Source organism: Quercus robur, chromosome 2 (assembly GCF_932294415.1).
Source record: "Quercus robur chromosome 2, dhQueRobu3.1, whole genome shotgun sequence".
Taxonomy (NCBI): Eukaryota; Viridiplantae; Streptophyta; class Magnoliopsida; order Fagales; family Fagaceae; genus Quercus; species Quercus robur.
The window spans coordinates 49181450-49203264 of NC_065535.1; the positions used below are offsets into that span (position 1 = coordinate 49181450).

Sequence of the window (21815 nt, forward strand, 5' to 3'; positions counted from 1 at the left end):
TACTCATACAAAGCACCACATGGTAGAACTTCATACACTTCCTCTTGAGGTCTCTACTTATATATATATATATATATATATATATATATATATATATTGATTGATTGATATTGATGATTTGGGATAGATGTACTTAAGCCTCTCCTTCACATTTGGAAAGCTGCATGGATAGAGATTTCGCGACCTAGAGGACACTAGGAGACAACCTAGCTAGTCCGCAATATCCACGTGGCAGGTGGTCTAGATGAGAGTGCTGACGTGCACCACACGACCACCACATGACCTTAAGGCATGTCTAGGTCGCAAGTTGCGTGATCTTTGTATGTACTTTGCTTCCTGGATTGCACCTAACCAATGCACACTTGCCAACACATACACTACTGTGAGGCGTGGCAAAGGCTTCTGATAAGGGTGATACAAACCTTAGAAATCACAAGATAGATATTCAAGAGAAGCCATATTGAGTGTAAGAAAGGAGAGAATTTTTTTTTTGAGAAAAAAAAACATTCCATCCTCTCTTTTCCATCTCTTTCAATATTTGATTGAGATTTTGTAACCCCTTTCCTCACCCATAAACATAGACCTTGTGAGTGAGAGAAAGCTTATGGAAACTTGAGAAAGCCTAAACTGCAAGTAGTTTAAGTTAGTGCAGTTAGGTAGTGCAATTAGGTGTTAATCAATGGAGTTAGTTACTAATACAATCCATGTGTCAGTCACTGATTAGTTTATGCATGTGTTAGTCACTGACTAGTTTATGCTATAGTTTGTTAGATTGATCCCACACTCTAAAGAGTTAGTTATGTATGTATATATTGGGGCTTGTAATAAGAATCAATGAATCAAGAATCATAATTTCCATTTCATCAAAATCTCTCATTTCTTGTACTCTGGCTTTCTACATATATCTCTGTCTTTGTATTGCTTTTCAGCCACATTCAAATTCAATCTCTATTGGTGGTGTTTCCATTGGCATTTCAATGGAGATTCTTTGATAAGCTAGATGAAAAAAAGACTTGCTGAAGTTGATTGCTAGCTGGAGCTTAGAGAGCTCAAGTACACAGGGAGAAATAAGCTTAGAGGGTTTATGTTCATCTATGTACTATAACTATTCGTTCTAGTGGAGATTTCCGACGAGTGGCCAGGAGAGAGGTTTTACGCCCAGCGCTTGGGTTTTCCTCTTCCTAAACATGTTTTGGTGTTTAGTGTGGTTTGCTTGCTTTTCCATCTATTTCCTTTACAATACTATATTGCCATGCTTTGTGTAGTTTAGCTTGTTTTGTTTGGAAATTGGATAAGTCATTTATGCTTGGACTAATATGTTTAGTTTAAGGTAAAATTGATTAAGCCGTAAAAAGCTTGCTTTAGGGTTCTAAATACTTACTAGGGATTATATAGCACATTTCAGTTTAGATTTGAGATAGTTTCTAAGGACTCTCTCTCAATAGTCCACATCTTTGGCAAGTATCTGAATGGCAAATTTGTATTGCAGACGTAACTGAAATTCAGAATTGGGTAAGTCTATCATGAGAAGCAAGCCAAATAAAATTCATTATTTTTTGAGGGCATTTTAATCCCAAATCCGTTTCCATTATCCACGTGAAATTCCTCTTTCTCAATCTTGTAACAAATCATAGGCTGACTTGAAGGAAAAGTTACCATTGGAAGAATTGGTTCAAATAACATCATTTTGTGATGTAATTATGGGCAACACCACATTGTTACGTTTACTGAAGTGAGAATAAGCATTATTTGAATCTCAGAGGGAGATTTCATTCATTATCCTTACTCACATCACAAACGCTTTAAGAATTTCCTACAGATGTCGGATTCTATGGCCTGAACTGCCCAGCCCGGCTCATGTTAGAGATATGGGTTCCATTTTCTGCCCCAGCAATATGTTGCTAGGCTTTAAATTTCGAGGAACTAAACAAGCAGGCCATGAGTTTAATATATATATATATATATAGAGGTTTGACACAATTTGATTGCTCCATGATGATTACTCTTTCCCATCAAACTAAGATACTAACTGTGCTTCTTTTTTGGTGTAGGCTGGCTCTGATCCAAGGTCCCTTACTCGAAGAGCTAACTACAACTTACATGAGTTTGATGCTTAGTCCCCCTTTCACTGGTCACTATTGTATACGGTATAAAACAATGGATTGATGAAAATTGTGTATGATATATTATATAAGAAAAAGATAAATAAATAAAAATTCCATAATGAAACAATTTACCACATAAGAAATCGATTTTTTAATTATTAAAACCCAGTATGCTCCTTCCATTTGACTTGTTCCAAAAAGTATGGTTACAGATACTCAATTACATACTTTGAGTTTAGAAAATGTTTTAGACACGACGGTAGAGCCGTAGGGCGTAGAGCCCAGCAGCATTTACTCTTAGTTTTGGTTTAAACTTTAAAACTATAAAAGAAGAACAAATTGGTTATGTGAAGACAAACACTAGTGTTAAGGGTTCACCTGAAATTCAGAGATGTATTTGTGCTCCTTCACCCTAGTAGTTAGCCAACAAACACTAGCTACATACATTGAATTTCCGAGATAACTTCATGAGAAATATTTGTTGGTGAAGAATTAACCTGAAAGGCATTGATGTAAAATAGTTTGATTATTTGGTTTAAGTATCAAAAAATTTATATGCCATTCTTTTGGTTCTAGCATGTCCAGCCACCAAATGCTATTTTGCCTCCTTTCTTGTATCTTCCACGGTTTTAATCTGTTCGACTCTCTTTATCACTCCCATCTCTTAAATTGCTTCTCTCCTGCTAATTCAAGAATTTTCATGCAAGGAAAAATTAATAGAATCTTAAGTGGAGCTCTCAAAATTGGCCTAAGAACTGACTCCCAGCAATATCAGATGGTTGTTATTAATGTGTTAAAAGTCCTCACGTGTATGAGAAGTGTCCTTGTGTGTTAATGAGTGGCTTTTTGTTAAGGCAAATTTTGGTGCGTTTAATACAATGTTAGTGCGTAGAAGCCTAGAGGTAATCATGGAATGCAGATCTCGTGGGAGTATCATGACATTGAGTTTCACAATTGAATATGTTGGGTTAAAATAGTTTCACCACGGTTAATTAATTCAATTACTCAAGTTAATTAATTAGGTCAAATTATATACAAATCATGAGGGTACTAATAAATCACCAAATAACTAATATGTAGTAGCAAATAAATTAATATGGTTATTTGTTGACAAATGGGGAAAAACCTCTCGCAAGACAAAAACCCCACCGGATGAATTTTAGGTCTCCACTCCCAAAAATCCACTAATAAAAAATCAAGCGGTTACAAGTATGAGGAATCTTATCACTACCCTTGCCTATCCCAAAATACAACTTGCAATTGAATTTTTGCTCCAATACCCAATTGGACTTGATATTGTAATAAACTTTTTTCTTTTGTCGCACAAATCTCCAATTTGTGACAAACTCCTTTGCACGGATCTCAGTACTTGACTAACTCCAGCAATTTGATTGATTGTTGTTGGTTGCAAAATTCTTCATTTTATAAACGATGAAGATCATGAAGCACTTAGTTACAAAAATGTAAGGCGCACAAACGCAGTAGCTTCTCACAGAATGTGAGTTCTAGGTCTCTGTTTTCCATATTTGATGACTTTTAAAATAAGCCTTATATACGGCTAGGGTTGTAAGAAGAGAAATCCTAATCATTCAAGTCATCATGAACCTTTCTAAAATTGTAGATCTCGATAGATTGATCTTGTGTCTAGCTTCTTCATTAATCTTCAATAGCAGTATCTGTTGAGCTTGTTTGAGATTTAAGGAAAAAGCTTTTCTTCACTTGTTTCTTGGATCAACCTTCATGTCTTTAAAGATACCACTTGATATGTTTAAACAACATACTACTTGATATATTAAACCTAACTTAGATCTATCAAATTACAAGTAAAATGCGTTTTATCAAAGGGTTAGTCAATTACATAGAAATTATGACTCTAACAGAATAGAAGGAAACTATAAAAAGGTGGTTAGAAGATAAAGTCAAGATTTGTAGTGGACATTGTAAGTCAAGAAGAATAATTACATGGTAAGAATATAGCTAAAGACCTTAGCCCAGAAAAGGTAAAAGTGCAGATAAGATTACAATCATTTATGCTAATTGTAGATTAGATGAGATCAATAATTTGTCAATGTTGTATGAACTATGAAGGCTAAGCACCTGTATAAAATGAAAGTCAAATATTAATTAAGTTGAGAAGTTTGGAACCTCCTAGTCAATGTTAGAAAGGAGATTGGATACTACTGTTAGTTCGCACAACTGGTTTGTAAATGTAGATTGTCATTGTGGTTATACTAGTTAAGTGGCTGTTTGGATATCACAGTAATCTGATGTAAAGTGCTATTTTGTATAGAGTTATCCTTATCTTTCACGAATTCCTTTTTTCAGATTCACTTCTCAAAACTATATTGTTTTGGATATTGATGGGGGAGTATCAGAACTTTTAACTCAACAAATCAGACTTGCATTGGTAACAGTTGCTAATCTACTTTTTGTGACGCCAGGGATGTATATTAGTGGGGGCCTGGGGGGTAAGTCACTATATTGGAGGCCAACAAATGATGCACCCCCTCTTACTTAGGAGAGTGAATGTAAGAACTGTGGTTAAAAACCGAGGTGAGGTAATGGCATCTATACAGGCTCCACTTGCTTCGACTGTTTTCTTTCAGGGGGTAATTTTTATCGGTTTAAGTACAGAGTTTCACCATGCTGGAGCAATTACTGCACTGCTACATACTCGATGCCTATACAAAAACTGAAGCTACATATATTAACATACATCAAGACAGAGTATACTAGAAGTCTAATAACCAAAATTGGCAGGGAAAATTTATCACTATGAGTAGCCACAAGAGTCTTCTTTTATATAAAAATTGCCTCAAAATGATCAACCCACAATGACATAAATTAGAGCCAGACAAACTAGGCCATGATTATTACACATGGATCCCTCACGCTCAAGAAAAAGTTTCATTCCTTTGAGGTAAAGCAAAGTGAAAGTATGAAATGTTAAAGACAAGAACTTCCCTATGAAGTCATCACTTGAGCTATTAGCTCTGATTTGTTAAAGTATGTCACAGTTTTTTCTATTCTTTTCCTTGTTTGATTTATTGGACTCACTTGCCTAGTGATCTACTGAATACAGGTGCTGATATCTCAACCAAACTTCAGGCAGCTCTCAGATCCTTGTCATTTTTTTTGCCAATAATTAGCTTTGCTAGATTAGGCATTACCTTCTTTTTCTTCTTAATAGTGAACAAATTAAGATGCCGTGTGCCTGGTGAGGCAGACTTTCGAGCTGCTGGTGAGGCAGACTTCTGAAACTTGGCTCGCCTGGATGGAGTAAAACTGGCATTACTTTTCATAGATTTTCTATGCAATGCTAGTTGCAAGTTTTCAGCTTCTGCATTCTTCTCACATTTCTGTCTCCGGTTTTGTAATTCTCCCCCAACAATTCGCTTTGCAGAGAGTGACCTCCTTGCTCTATAGGACTCTTGTTCTTCCTCCACCCATACCTCTTTGATTTCTCTCTGAGCTAATTCTGTCTTCATCAATATTTCCTTCTCACTGGCCTTTAAAGCTTCAGTCCATGCATCAGCAGCTGCAACCTTTTTATCAGCAATTTCCTCAGCCTGAACTGCACGCCCAGTTAAATACTCATATTCAAACTTTGAAATGGTAATCTTGGAACTATGCTGAGTTGCCAAAGCCCTGGCTGTCATGGTCTTCTCAATAAGAGTTCTCAAATTCTCAAGAGCTAAAGATTCTGATGATTTAACCACCTCGAGCTTTTCCATGGCAGCCTGTAATCTTTCCTCAGTCAAGTCTATCTCAGACTCAGTTTTTTGAATGTCTGCCTTAATGGTGGCAGTTTCTGCTGTATTAAGCTCCTTTTCTTTCTTTGCAGCCTCTGCTTCTGTCTTAAGCTGCTCAAGAGTGAGGGATAGATTAGACAAAATTGATTTAGCCTTTTCCTCAGCTGCAGATACAACTTCCAACTTGGACTTGGCTCTGAGAAGCTTCGAATTGAGATTCTGAACGGTTAAATCAGTCTTTTCTTCTGTTTTCTTCAACTGAACTGTATCTTTTGTAACATGCTTTAGTTCATCTCTTATAATATCCATGGAGGTCATGAACTGAAAGCCTTCTTCTCTGACCACAGCCAATTCTTTTTTCGCTGCTTCCAACTCTTCTGTAATTGATTGCAATGAAGGTGAAGTTCCTAATTCTTTCCCTTTTTGAAAACTGCCACGGCTCAAGCTATCATTTCTCTGAACCTTTGCTTTCATTTCTTTCACTAGCTTTAGCTCCTTTTGCAACACATGAACATCAGACATTGTCGAGGTCAATTTGGCTTCAAGCTCTTTCGATTGGTCAATCTCTTCAAAAATATCCTTCATCTTCTGCTTAGTTTTCTCCATCGCATCTGAGAATTCAATGGCTTCCTTTACTCTTTGAGCTTCTATCTCTCCAAACTCTTTCAAAGCCTCAATCCGTGCCAACTCAACAAGCACTTGTTCTTCATTGGCACCCCCAATCTCCTTCTTAAGGGCTTCAACAGAGTTTAGATAAGACAACATTTTCGAACTTGAGGCTTTAACTTGCTTCTCCATCCTCAATTTCTCTTCCAAAACATAAGCCATGTCAAACTTAAGCTTACCCAATTCCCGTTTCACAAATTCCAATTCTCTCATCACTTCTTCGTACTGATAATAACTCTCAATGTTCCTACCAGCCAATGCCTTTTCATCACACCTTCCAGATTTCTTTAGCATCTCAACGTATTGCATCTGTGCCTTTGCCTTTGTGTTCAACTCATCAGTTAATACAGACAGATCTTTCGCTGTCTTCTTTGCATTAGAGAGCTCAGATTCCGCTTGAGCTCTTGCTAACTCAGCAGCCTTCTTGCTCTCTTTGTATCTACCAATGTCCCTTCTTGCTATATGGACTTCTCTTGCTCCTAAAGATGACTTCTTTAACAATTCAGAAGAAAAAGTTAAGTTAGAGAATGCAAATGGATGATAGTGTATAAAATTAAATGTAAATGGGGAAATGGGGTTTTGACAGTTGTTTGAAAAATACCTCTGAGAAATCCATCTGGGGTTTCTTTAGTGAGGGACTACCTTCAAGAGCCTTATCTCCATATAAATTTACGGCTGCTTTAACTGACCCAGTTGTCCTTCTGTTATCGAACTTTGCTGTGTCCATTTTTGCCTGTTCCACAACCAAGAAGGTTAATATTATACGTACTTGCTCAGTCTAGAATTCTTTAGCTAAAAACTAAAATCTGGGTCTGCTTCTAAATAGAGAAACTATAGCAAAGATTTATATTTTACAATAAAATGCAAGCAGTTTCAACGTAGTCTTCAGATTATGGAAGAATGGTATTAACTATTAAGAGACACAAAGTAGTGTCAACATATGCACAAAGTGCTTACCTGAGGCTGAGAATATTTTTGGATATAGTGAGAAGAGAGAAAGTCTTGTTTGTAAGATGAGTGTTGTGTTGTGTTACATAGGAAAAGGTTAAGTTTCAATACGCAATCCCAAGAAAGAAAGTAAAGATAAAACGGCAAAGGAGAGTGAATGCTTATGATTGGCTGACATAGGTTGGAAGTACCGCTAGTACCAACCATACGAATATGATTATTCCCTTTCCGGCCTTTTAAAGAATTGTTTTGAAATATCTTCCTTTGGACCCTCTTTGAAGGTTATTGGAAAGCTCCTAGTACTAACGAGAGAAATGTTACCGACCAAGCATTTTTCACAGTAAATTTCATGACAGTTGTTTCTCATTTGAGTCTGCTGGTGACACCGTTTCATTTTATATCATTTTCATTTCGAAACCTGTTTCCGAAAAAAAAAAAATTCGAAACCTTAATAGTTGGTGAAAAAATTTGTGAAAAATTTATAGACTTATTGAGTTCTAAATTACTTATGAGAAAATTTGTGGATACGAAATTTTGTACTATAACTTTTCCTATAACTCTAATATAATGTACCGATATTGTGAGTGATAAAGAAAAATTGATAATCATGTAAAAGTGAAACAAAATCTAACTCCAATCACAAGTCTCATGAACAACAAAAATCACAAACTCTCATCAGAACAAATTCACAAATAACTCAAACCTGGCTGGCTTGCCAAGGCATGAAACTTGCTCGGCTTTCCTCCCTAAAATATACTCCCCTCCATCGGCGCAATCTTGGGTCTGGATTGAGACATCAATGATTATTGAACTTGTCATTTTCCCTCTTTGTTCACACATTCAGCTCATCAATGGAAAAGTTGTTTTTCAAAATACAAAAATGAGGGTTTCAGTGTATTACAAGGATGGGTGGGAATGGTGAGTGTTAAAATCTATATATCACGTATGTTAAAATTAAAATTTGTAGCTCACTTGTCTTATTATTACAGTAAACTTACATGAGGTTAAATCCCTTTTCATCTTGTCTATCTATGATTCAAAAGTTGCCACTTTGCTCACTTGAAATTAATTCTATTAGTCTTTTGTAACCTACCTCTCCATTTGCCGTTAGAAAACATTTTTTTTAGACGAAAATAAACATAACAAGGACAAAAAAAGTAAGGGTTCGAAATTTTGTAAATTAGAAAAGCAAATTCAACTTCTCAAAAGATTGGAGGATTGAAAAAGAGTTTGTGTTTTTTGTTTTGCATTTATAACACACCTCTCCTTTTCCTCTCTCTCTTCAATTTGATTAAAATCTCAAACTAATTCTCTAAATCTGATTTTTTTTTTGGGTAGTTTGACTCCTAGAAATCCAAATTTTCATCATTTTAATAGATTTATTCAAAAAACTAATTTTCATTGATTTTTAACATATTCATTCCAAAAAAAAAAAAAAAAGTGCAAACTTAATAAAAATACACAAGAAAAATATTGTTCTGCATTACCAACAAATTGGTAAAGGCTTTTCTGTATTTATATCTAATGTAAATTCAAGATACAACAAGGATAGATATTGTACAAATAATCTAAGTTGAATTCAAATACAAAAATCAAATAGAGATAATATCTCTTAGGTTCTAGTTTTAGGTATCTTTATGTTATCTCTTCTATTTGAAGGTGATGATAATCCTTGAGTCTTTGAATTTGAATGAGTTTCATCTGTTGATAGTTGGGCATTATCGTTATATGTAACAAGTTGTAATTAATGGCTATGATTCAATAACCAATGAGTTTTGGGTGAAATTATTACATCTGTCAGAGGACTGTTGAAGTGCTCCTGCTGGTGGACCTAAAAAATAATGATAATTACTTATTGCCCCCTATTAGACAGTCAAGGATCAGAGAACAAAGAACAGAGAATGGGAAGAAAGGGAAGAAGGATAAACGACACAATGATAAGTTGCAGTTGCAAGAGGATTAGATCAGTAGCTAATTTTAGGTATCTTTATGTTATCTCTTCTATTTGAAGGTGATGGTAATCCTTGAGTCTTTGAATTTGAATGAGTTTCATCTGTTGATAGTTGGGCATTATCGTTATATGTAACAAGTTGTAATTAATGGCTATGATTCAATGACCAATGAGTTTTGGGTGAAATTATTACATCCGTCAGAGGCTGTTGAAGTGCTCCTTCTGGTGGACCTAAAAAATAATGATAATTACTTATTGCCCCCTATTAGACAGTCAAGGATCAGAGAACAAAGAACAGAGAATGGGAAGAAAGGGAAGAAGGATAAACGACACAATGATAAGTTGCAGTTGCAAGAGGATTAGATCAGTAGCTAAACTATAAGTAGTTTAGGTGTTAATTTAATTCAATTGTATCACACATGTTGCAACTAATCTTTGCACGTGCAGTAACTACTTCCCTCATAATTTGGTATAAGTTATGCTCTGTTTTGGGGGTTTAGGTTCCTAGCTTAGATGTAATTGTATAAAGCTCTAATTCTGTACAGATTCATTCATTACATCAATTAAAGAAAGTTCTTCATCTTTTCTCTCTCAATTTCTCTCTTTGTGTTCACACATCTTTTCTTTCCTTCGTCTTTACTTTCTTACATGGTATCAAAGCTCGAGCCTCCATCAATGGCATCGAATACTCAGACTAGTTCATCTTCCTCTTCTCAACGAGAATTGTCTCCAATGGAAGATCCACAAAGTCCATTTTTCTTGTATAATGGTGAAATACCAGGTGCAATTCTGGTTACTCAACCATTAACTGAGTATAACTACCCTACTTGGGCCAGAGCAATGAGAATGGCTTTGGATGCCAAAAACAAGCTTGGCTTTGTTGATGGTTCTGTCAATGCTTCAATGGCAGTCACACCACTAGAGAAGCAAGCTTGATCCAAGTGTAATTCGATGATCTCCTCTTGGATCTTGAATTCAGTTTCTCCTTATCTCACTGCTAGTGTGATTTACAGAGACACAGCATTTGAAGTATGGAATACTCTCAAGGAACAATTCTCTCAAGCCAATGGACCAAGAATCTCTCAGCTTCAGAAGCAAATCTCAACTATGATGCAACCTGTTACCGTAGCAGCGCCTTTCAGCATCAAGATTCTCTCATGCAGTTCCTAAATGGCTTGAATGACTCTTACTCTCAAGTCAGAACACAAATCCTCATGATGGAGGCTAGTCCTTCCATTGATAAGGCATTTTCCTTAGTGATTCAAGAGGAAAGGCAATGGTGTTTAGGTTTTACTATTGCTCCTTCAGTTGAATCAACTGCTCTTGTAGTCAAGAATCAAGGGTTCAGTCAAGGAAATTCATTTCCAAGGAACAATAACAAGAATGTCAAAGGAAACAATGCAAAAGAGAGGCCTGTGTATAGTCACTGTGGGAAGGTTGGTCATGTTATGGAGAAATGCTACAAACTAGTAGGTTTTCCTCCTGATTACAAGTAGAAAGGTAGAGTGGCTATGGCCAATCAAGTCTTGGTTGAAGGTGATCAAGGCAATTCTGATGTTCAGCAGGTCAATTCCTTCCCTTTCACTTCAGAGCAGTATCAGCAACTGATTTCTATGCTCAACTTTCATGCATCCACATCTAGTGGTGCTAATGATGTCTTACACTTAGCCAATTCTGCCCTTTCAAGTAATGAGTGTAATGCTTGGTCAGATTCTGTTTCCTTAGACTTGTATCATTCAGTTTTTGCTGTTAATCTTATCAATAAGGTTGCTTATGGTAATGATGTATGGGTTCTTGAAGCTGGGGCCACAAACCATATAGTCCATTCTTTATCTTCTTTTACACATATCACTAGTTCCATTTCAACATTTGTTCAATTGCCTAATGGTGAAAAGGTTACTGTTACACATATAGGTACAATCCAAGTTACTTCAACTTTGATTCTTGAAAATGTACTATGTGTTCCCTCTTTCACCTTCAATTTGATATTAGTCAGCAAATTGACCAAAACTCTATCATGTTGTCTTGTTTTTCTCTCAAATTTGTGTTTCATACAGGACCTTACTTGTTGGAGAATGATTGGAGTGGGTGAATTGCATGACAATTTGTACCTATTGCACACTACATCATCTTGAAGCTTCTTCAGTTCTTGAGTCCGTTTTTCAATCTTTTGTTAATTCTGTGTCAGATTTTGTGTCAACTCCTAGTGTTACTAAGCCATATCTTTGGCATATGAGGTTAGGTTATGTCTCCGATAATAAGCTTCATGCTTTACACAGTTATCTTCTTGATGTACATACTTTTCATAGTAATAAAAATTGTGTTCTTTGTCAATTGCAAAACAGAAACGACTTCCATTTCCTTCTATTAATCATGTTTCAGATAATGCTTTTAATTTGATCCATTGTGGGGACCATTTGCTAGGTTCACTCATGATGGTTTCAGATACTTCCTTACCATTATGGATGATGCCACAAGATCCACTTGGGTTTACCTCATGAAATCAAAATCTGACACTAGACCTTTGCTGATCTCATTTTGTAACATGATTAACACACACTTTCATACCAATAATATGATCATTAGAACTGACAATGCTCCTGAATTCTTCATAAAAGATTTTTATGCTAAACATGGCATTATTCATCAACATTCATGTGTTGCCACTCCACAACAAAATTCAGTTGTGGAGAGGAAACACTAGCATATTTTAAGCATTGCAAGAGCATTGAAGTTTCAATTTAATGTTCCTATTTCTTATTGGGGTGAATGTGTGTTAACTGCTATTCACATCATTAATAGGTTGCCTTTTAAGCTCTTATATCACAAAACTCCATTTGAAAAGCTCTATGGCAAACCTCATTCTTATGCTCATTTGAAAGTATTTGATTGCCTTTGTTTTGCATCCACTTTGTCTCATAACAGGTCCAAATTTGAACCAAGGTCCTCTTCTTGTGTTTTTCTTGGTTACCCCTTTGGTGTTAAAGGTTACAAGTTACTTGATTTAACTACCAAAAGGATTTTTGTCTCTAGAGATGTTCATTTCCTTGAAATTGCGTTTCCTTTTGCTTCACCTTCTCATTCTTTCTCACCTCACACTAGCATCCCTTTACCTCATCTTTTCCATTCAGTGGCTCAAACACCTGCTTCCTTGCTTGATTTTCCTACTACCAACCCTCCTCAGGTTCACAATAATGATCCTGGTAATGTTTATAATGCTGACATTCCTTTTACTCCTACTATTTCTTTAGATGAGGATTTTGTGTTACCTATGTTACCTGTTGATCAGGATTCTACAGATTCCTCAGCCCTCAATCCATCTCAATCTATCCCACCTGACCTTCCTTCCAATATTGTACCACCTGCTTCTTTAAGGAAGTCATCCAGGGTGTCTAAACCACCTTCATACTTGCAAGATTATAAGTGCAACACTGTTGTCAGCAATCACCTCACTTCTTCTCTTCCTGCCAACAAGTCAAGTATACCTTATCCTTTGTCCACTTACCTTGATTCCTCTAAATTGTCTTCCAATTACGCCCATTTTTATTCTCTCATTTTTGCCATTCCTGAGCCTACATCTTACCATGAGGTAGTACAAGATCCTAACTAGCAGGATGCTATGGCATCTGAAATTGCTGCTTTGGAAGCAAATCAGACCTGGACTATTACTCCATTACCTTCTCATAAAAGGGCTATTGGTTGTAAATGGGTTTATAAGGTTAAATATAATGTTGATGGCTCCTTGGACAGATACAAAGCTAGGCTTGTTGCCAAGGGTTTCACTCAACAAGCTGGCTTGGACTTCATTGATACCTTTTCTCCTATTGCCAAACTCACAACTGTCAAGGCTTTGCTTGCTATTTTTGCTGTGAGAGGTTGGCATTTGGTTTAGCTTGATGTGAACAATGCCTTTCTTAATGGTGACCTTCATGAAGAGGTATATATGCAGTTGCCTTAAGGCTTTCACAACAAAGGGGAGAACCTAGTTTGCAAGCTTAACAAGTCTTTGTATGGCCTCAAGCAAGTATCAAGGCAGTGCTACTCCAAGTTTTCCACAACCATTTTGAAGTATGGATTCAAGCAATCAAAATCTGATTACTCTTTGTTCACTAAGAAGTTTTATCAGACTTTTATAACATTGCTAGTTTATGTTGATGACATCCTTATTGCAAGTAATGATGTTCAAGCAGTTGAAGACCTCAAGAGTTCTTTGAATCATGATTTTAAGTTGAAAGACCTTGGTAATCTGAAATGCTTTCTTGGTCTTAAGGTGGCTAGATCAGAAAAGTGGATTTCATTGTGCCAAAGAAAGTATGCATTAAGGGTTCTTAAAGATTCTTGTATGACAAGTTGTAAGCCTAGCAAAGTGCTAATGGAACAAAACTTGAAATTAAGCAAGTATCAAGGAGATTTATTGCCTGATCCTGGTGTTTATAGAAGGCTAGTTCGAAGGTTGCTATATCTGACTATAACAAGACCTGACATCACATATCCAGTCCACAAACTAAGCCAATTCATGGCCAAGCCCAGAAAACCACATCTTGATGCAGCCTAAAAAATATTGCAGTACATTAAAAGGTGTCCTGGTCAAGGCATTCTCCTATCATCAAAATCAAACTTGCATTTAAAAGCTTACAGAGATGCAGATTAGGCATCTTGTGTAGACACTAGGAGATCCACTACAGGATTTTGTGTGTTCTTAGGAGATTCATTGGTCTCATGGAAGTCTAAGAAACAATCTATAGTTTCTAGATCCTCAGTTGAAGCTGAGTATAGAGCAAGGCTTTAACTATTTGTGAGATGACTTGGTTGCTAGCTCTATTGAAAGATTTAGAAGTTCATCACCCACAACCTGGTATGCTTTTCTGTGACAATTAGGCAACAATTTATATTGGTGAGAATCTTGTCTTTCATGAAAGGACAAAGCATATAGAGGTAGACTATCATTTGGTTAAGGATAAGGTGCAAGAAAAGGTGATACGTTTGTTCTTCACTCCTACACATACACAACTAGCAGACTTGTTTACCAAAGCACTTAGTAGTCAACAGTTGAGGTCCTTACTTTCCAAGATGAGTATATTGAACATACATAGCACTGAATCCCATCTTGAGGGGGAGTATCAGATAGTCAAGGATCAAAGAACAGAGGATGGGAAGAAAGGGAAGAAGGATAAATGACACAATGATAAGTTGCAGCTGCAAGAGGATTAGATCAGTAGCTAAACTACAAGTAGTTTAGGTGTTAATTTAATTTAGTTGTATCACATGTGTTGTAACTAATCTTTGCACGTGCAGTAACTACTTCCCTCATAATTTGGTATAATTAGTTATGCTCTATTTTGGGGGTTTAGGTTCCTAGCTTAGATGTAATTGTATAAAGCTCCAATTCTATACAGTTTCATTCATTACATCAATTAGAGAAAGTTCTTCATCTTTTCTCTCTCAATTTCTCTCTCTGTGTTCACACATCTTTTTTTTTTTTTTCCCTTCGTCTTTACTTTTTTACACCCCCCATTTGTCTCGTTCTCTATGTTTGGGGTTAATACAAAGTCAAAAATGGCTTTTGGCGAACAAGAACTTCTCATCTTTCCTAACCAATTGTTGTTTATATGCAATAACCAAACATTGCTAAATGAACCAAGCTTTGAAGGAAGCTTTCCAAATTTGATAGAAATGCCCAGGACATCGCTCCCATAATGCTTGGACATACTCGCTTTGGAAGTGGATGATGTGCTTGACTTGGTTATATCATTTTCTGGATCCTTGTAACACACATTTAATAGAGAACCTGATATCCGGGGGAAAAAAAAACCTAAGAATTTATTTTCCTTCTACTTTCCTCTCAACTTTTCAGGGAATCAAACTAAGAACATAGATTCTACCTCAGGATCATTCTTACATAAACAAAAACAACAAGGACTTTGAATCTCAAATTTTGAGCAAATTGAGTCTTTTGTTATCAAATTTGAAGGAGATAAATTTTCAAAAAATGCATGAATTTCTACTAGTCTTTGCCTTATCAAGCTTTAGATGTTGACTTCGGTATAATTTACATTATTGTTTTTGTCATCGCAATCGTTGTCTCTATCATTGTCTTCCTCATACTGTCAAGCTCTCTCCAATCCCACATGCCTGCCCCTCCTCTTGGTTCTCCTCTCATCTAGGTTAGGGATTTCAGATCCCTTGTTTGAGTTTTTGTTTTTACTTAGGCATGTGGTAGTCCATGTGGCATCCTACGGGGCATATATATATATATATATATATATATATATATATATACTTTTTTAAAATTTTTTTATTTAGGTCTATTAGTCACACCAACATTCTCCATCAATAACTTAACGATAATAATGTCTATTTTAACACGATGCTAATATATTAGAGACTAAACTAACACATTTGCAAAATTAAAGACTAAATTGACATATAGTGTAAACATTAGAAATTAAATTGGTAATTTACCCAATATTTTATCCTTTTCTTTTAAAGAATCGGTCATTTTTTTTTTATGGTAATTCATAATTGGTTCATGTGGTAAAAGCCTACTAACTTTTGAGTCAAGGTCACAAGTTTTTTATTAGTTTTATCTAGATTTACCATTGACATGATTTTTTCACTAATCATTAAAAACTTGCCTCCTAGATTTTGTTCTTAAATTATTATAAATTTTTTTGTTGTGTTTTTAGAGAAGGGAAGAAAGTCTAATTAAGGGTATACAAAATAGTTGAAAAACAAAACTATTTTCTTTTTAAACAAAACTATTTTTATTTTATTTTATATTATTATTTAAAAAAAGTGATATCTTAGCTTTTGCTAAACTAATCTACTCCCTACCAATGAGATAGCCAAAAAAAAAAAAAAAAAACTTGTGAGCCAATAGTGTGTTGAATGGAATTTGAGACTTTTGGGCATATGCGAATGTGACATGTCCTTCAAGTTCATTAAGCTCACCACCCTTAAAAACTAAACTCAATAACTTGTAATTTGTAAACATGAGATATAAATTATACCTATATGACGGATAACAATTTATTTTCATATATGTCTTCTCAACTTTTTTTTTTTTTTTTTTTTTTCATATATGCATTATATAAGTTTTATTTATTTATTTTTTTTTTGAAAGGGAATATAAGTTTTATTATATAGACTTAATTAAATGAAGTTCTAACTCTATATAATTTGAGGCTTAAGGAAATAGCATTAGGTGAGATTTGTTCACAAGTATACCTTAACTTTACTTCCTACCTCACCAAGTTCTGTGGTGCGGCGTGATCACCTTAGGTCTGTTTTGATGTCATGGTCGTTATCTCATCCTTCGTTTATATGTTGACAACAACATTCTCACCGGGAATGATTATTCTCTTTAATTAGATTCCATCAAAGAGCTTGACAACTAATTTATTCAAAAATCTAATAAAAGAAATTTTTTTTTATATATATAACTAGTCTCTAACCCATGTGTTGTACAGTATAATTTAATAAAAATTACATATATTTATTTTTTTGAGGGACAATGAAGTAAAAATGAATGATAATAAGGAATTTGTTCAGATTTGTAATGAGGCTCTTAATCCTCTAATTTTATTTAATATAGGAAAAGTAGACAAGTTGGAAAATAAATAACTAAATTTTGGTTTATATGTTTGATTAAGCTTCAATTCAATTTCCAATCTCTCTATTTATTCACTGGTAGAGAGTTCTATAGACAAACTTCATAAACAAAAATGATAGAGAGCATCATACAAACAAATAAAGGAAAAGCAAATAATGATTTTTATGAATTTAATTAAGAATAGTAGTATCTCACCAAATGTCGGTTTGTCTCTTGAGATAAAGAAAATACTCTTTTTATTGAACAGTCTGAAGTGGTCAGTTAAGACTCTGGTATGGCAACTTCTCTTTTGATGCTATTTGGATTAAAATATTGCTGAAATTAACCTTTCTTTTGCTTCACGCAGAGCTAAAACAATAATATAGTAAACTTAAATATCCACAATTTTTACCAATTAGGTATTATCAAAAGCATAAATGAATAACAAATCATATCCAAGTCCACTGCTTCACAAAATGGTAACTAATACACACAGTGATGTGAACCTCAATCGACACGCTTAGAGACCCAACAAAAATATTGGAATACTTGCCCAAGAAAACTAAAATTCAGATTTTTGATAAAAACCCTGACCCAACGTTTATAATCGAAACGCGAACCAAAGGTATAAGTGTAACACCTTGACCCAATGATTATAATTAAATCACGAACCAAAAGGTATAAAGTTTGAACGCCACAAGGAAGAATCCCTGATAAGTTCATAGTTCTTGAAGAACCAAAAGAAGAGCAAAGCCTCACCTTTTTTCTGATTTTTATTCAATAATTCTCCTCTATTACAATAAGTGCATGCTATTTATAAGATATGACTGAAAAAAAAAAAAAAAAAAAAAAAAAACCTAAAAACGTTCTAAATAATAAAACCCTAAATAAAAGTTGATTTGGTCTGAAATTAGCAAATCCAAAATAGGAAAATAGCTAAAAAACGTTCTAAATAATAAAAGCCTAAAATTAAGGTAGATCTAGTACGAAATTAGAAGCTCCAGAATTGGAAAAATATCTATTGACTGATACGAAGCTGGAAAATCAATTAGCCATTAATCCACGCCATAAATCAAGCCCAATTAAGCCAAATCAGCCCTCATTAGCTTGAATTAAATTTATTACGCCTTCATCTTTCTTTGGGCCCAACTTGGAATGTCTTGCGTTTGAATTAGCCCAAATCTTTTGAATCAGCCCATTAAGTGTTTATTTGATCTTCTTGGTTTTTGCTTTAGTAATAGGCCCAACTGGAACATGCAATGGATCCTTGAATGCTTGTTGATTCTCATCACACAGCTTTTCCATCTTCAAGACACAACTATCAAAAGCATAGATGATTTTGTAAGAGCAATACATACATAAGTAGTAATTATTATTCTATAATGTAAATGCTACAAACTAACTAAATAAATTATGCATAGTTTGTTGTGTGTCTTAGATAGAATTGTTTATCAAAAAGAAAAAAAGGTGCTTAGTGTTGTTGAGTCATCCCACATCAGTAAGGTATGATATTGAGAAGGGATTTATCACTTGCTCTGCAACACCAATTACTGCATGCAGTTTTGGTGTTAGCGTGTGAGTGTATTATCTTGTCTCATCCTTCTTCCCTTATATGTGTGTGCCTTAGATTGTATCGTTTAAAAAAAAAAAAAAATTATGGGATATGCAAAAGCACACCAAAAATTGTAGTTCAGAAGGTTGCTCTATCTCTTGCCCTACAACACACACACACACACACAAGAATGGTAACTTAGGTAAAATATAAAGAGGAAAACAAAATGTACCTTGAAGAACAGTACCAAAATCACTACATTGGAAAACAAAGAAGGTCGGCAATGATAAAACTAAAATCTTTAATTTGCTGTTACTCGAGAGTTTTCAATCACATGACCATCATGGTTTTTAGACTCGGATTGTTCAAAGAATTGGAGAAGAGAGAGATTCAAGATTTTTAGAGTCAAATCGAAGTTTAACCGAGATTGAATTGTGATGACATCATAATTAATTTAATAATTATTTAAAAAATAAATAAATATATTAAATTAGTAAAAAATGAAAAACTAACTAAAATAATCCAAATAAATAAATAAATAAATATATATATATATATATATATATATATATTTTTGAAAGGAATCCAAATAAATATATAAATCTATATTTCAAATATACTTTTCATGTGCTATGCCAAAGCCCATTTGACTATTCAATAAACTTTTTGTATGAAACCCAATAAAAAATAAAAAGTTAAGAGAGATATTTCTCATGAAATTAAAAAAAAAAAAAAACCCTAAATAGTAGTGGACATTGGTTTGTCTGCCATTACACTTTGTTGTGAGACCCATTCCCCAATAACATTGAATTGTCCGTCCAATTGAAAAACAAAGCCCCAGAAATTAAATAGGATGTGGCTACTAGTGAGACATTGAATAAAGGAGAGGGAAAAACTGTAGAAAGAAGAAAGGAGAGAGAGAGAGGAGGGTGGGGGGGGAGGGGGGGAGAGAGAAATAGAAGAAGAATGAAAGAAACACTTTTTAAAATCTGAAACAGAGAAAGAATAAAAGAGGGAGCAAGACATTGATAGTCAAGCATTGAGCAAAATTGCTGAAAACGGAAGAAGAAGAAGAGTAAACACTGAAATAGGGAAATAATAAGAGAGACAACAAGACAGACATGGCGTTTGAAGCTTTAACAATGGTGATAAGGTGCTTTAACAATGGTGTTTGAGCTTAAATCGTGAGAAACCCAAAATGATCTCTTAAGGGTTTTGAGTTTTGGGTTATAAAGTAGGGGATTTTTTTTTTTTTTTTTTTTTTTTTTTTTTTTTTTTTTTCATTTGGCCTTAAAATTTTAACAGTTTCGTTAGTGGTGATGTTTGCAAAACAATATGGAAAAAAATAGCATCTCGAGTTTTATGATAAAACTCGATTCTTAAATGCTTGACTTTAAGATTATCTACGTGGAATCCATGTAGAACTCAAGTTTATAATACTTGAGTTCCTCTTCTGCACTTCTTCTTCCTCTGTGTTTTCCAAATTGTGTCTTTGGATCTATGTTTTCTAGATCGTTCTTCTTCTTCCTTCAGATCCAATTCTTCGATTTTTCAAATCGTCTTCATCTTCATGTGTTTTCCAGATCGGTTCTTCAGATCGTTCTTCTTCTTCCTTTGGATATGGTTCTTCGATTCTTTAGTTCTTCAAATCGTCTTCATCTCCATATGTTTTCCAGATTGGTTCTTCAGATCGTCTTCATCTTCATCTTCGTTCTTCAGATACTTTTATAGAACTTAAGTCTGAGAAACTCGAGTTCCACGTGGATAAATTACTCCACCTCAGCACTAGAACTTGAGTCCTTGAGGCTTGATTTTGTCACCGAACTTGAGTTTCATAGACTCGAGATACTAGTTTTCTAAATGGTTTTAAAACCTTGATAACTAATGATATTCTCTCCCAAAATTATGCTAGCTTGCAAATTACCTCTAAAGTAGGAGTCAGGTTTCATGTTTCAGCTTTGATGTTTTTATATATATATAAAAAAAAAAAAAAAAATTAGTGATGTGGAAAATTGTGGAGGCTCCAAAACTAGTCAACAATAAGTTAAAGACTTTGGTTTTATAGTATATATAGAATGCACCAATTAAGCTCAAAAAAAAAAAAAATCCAATAATTCATGATAAAACACAATCATCCAGAATCATATATACTACAACTTATACCCATGATTACCATCCCCATCTTGTAATAACCCTAATACATCACTCCAAGATCAGTTCGTAACCCATAATGAACAATTATATAACAGCACAACCATGTAGCCTGATCTTTCAACTATGAAAACAAAACAAATATTTAGTAAAAAGTTGATAAGAACAATGATTGAATACCTGTTGCTTGTCTCTCAATCTCTCTCAAATTGGTCTCTTTCTCGGTCTCTCTCTCAAACTCAATTTATCAGAAATCCATCACCTTCTTAACCTTAATCTCGACTTGTCTCTCAAACTTGGCCTCAATCTCGGTCTTGGTCTCGGTCTCGCTCTCAAACTCAGTTTCTCTCTCAAACTGACCCAACTCCTATTCCAATTTTTCCCAAATTTACTCAGTTAGGGCTTCAAAAATCCATCATGTTTTTGGTTTTGATTTCAGGGGAAGTGGAATAACGTCGTTCCCTTTAAATTTTTTTTTTTTTACAATTTTTTTTAGGTGTAAATGCTCTTTTCGTTCCTATATTTTAGGGTCATTTCTATTTTGGTCCTTACATTTCTATTTTACCACTTTTAGTCCTTAATCCAATTAACGCTTGTTATTTTAGTCCTTTCCGTCACTCAACTAACAGAAAAAGCTGACGTGGCAAACAGAGTGTACTGTTGACACAATAAATGCTGACGTGACGAATAAAATAATAATAAAAAAATTATTTATTATTTAATAAATGCCAAGTCAGCATAAAATAATAATAAATGCCACCTCAGATCCATTTTAATTGATCAATTTAAAAAAAAAAAAAAACAGAATTAAAAATAAAAAACACATGAATTTAGATCTAACATCCTCTTCATCAAGAACACACAAAAACACAACCCAGAAAAAATCATACAAACCCAAAATATCAAACACAAAGAACACAAGAAAATCAAACTCAGAAAAATCATAAATGAATATTGTGCAAAACAAAATCAATCCACATATATACACAAACCAAATTAAAAAATAAAATAAAATAAAACTTGAGTTCAGATATGGTAATTCGTTGGTTTCCCCTTCTCCGCCTTGTTCGTGCGGCAAACCTTCTGAATCAACTACATC

General features: G+C 34.5%; 2 protein-coding genes across 2 annotated transcripts; one reads left to right on the forward strand and one right to left on the reverse strand.

The window, feature by feature from the left end:
* Nucleotides 1-4885: 4885 nt before the first annotated feature.
* Nucleotides 4886-7655, reverse strand: LOC126713848 (protein PLASTID MOVEMENT IMPAIRED 2). Its single transcript, XM_050413738.1, has 3 exons — nucleotides 7481-7655; nucleotides 7125-7256; nucleotides 4886-7015 (listed from the first exon to the last, which is right to left on the reverse strand). The coding sequence occupies exons 2-3, from the start codon at nucleotides 7248-7250 to the stop codon at nucleotides 5210-5212; spliced, it is 1932 nt and encodes a 643-aa protein (XP_050269695.1). The 5' UTR covers nucleotides 7251-7256; nucleotides 7481-7655; the 3' UTR covers nucleotides 4886-5209.
* A 3278-nt stretch (nucleotides 7656-10933) lies between these two features.
* LOC126699911 (uncharacterized) lies at nucleotides 10934-13032 on the forward strand. Its single transcript, XM_050397884.1, has 5 exons — nucleotides 10934-11336; nucleotides 11480-11506; nucleotides 11611-11714; nucleotides 11768-11910; nucleotides 12348-13032. The coding sequence occupies exons 1-5, from the start codon at nucleotides 10934-10936 to the stop codon at nucleotides 13030-13032; spliced, it is 1362 nt and encodes a 453-aa protein (XP_050253841.1).
* Nucleotides 13033-21815: the final 8783 nt, after the last annotated feature.

Bases quoted from the DNA above. Each gene is read 5' to 3' on its own strand.
- LOC126713848 (XM_050413738.1), bottom strand. From the start codon at position 7,250: ATGGACACAGCAAAGTTCGATAACAGAAGGACAACTGGGTCAGTTAAA. The intron at 7,016-7,124 runs GTATTTTTCAAA...GAATTGTTAAAG, and splicing joins CCCAGATGGATTTCTCAGAG to AAGTCATCTTTAGGAGCAAG.
- LOC126699911 (XM_050397884.1), top strand. From the start codon at position 10,934: ATGGCCAATCAAGTCTTGGTTGAAGGTGATCAAGGCAATTCTGATGTT. The intron at 11,337-11,479 runs GTACAATCCAAG...TGTTTCATACAG, and splicing joins GGTTACTGTTACACATATAG to GACCTTACTTGTTGGAGAAT. The intron at 11,507-11,610 runs GTGGGTGAATTG...ATTCTGTGTCAG, and splicing joins CTTGTTGGAGAATGATTGGA to ATTTTGTGTCAACTCCTAGT.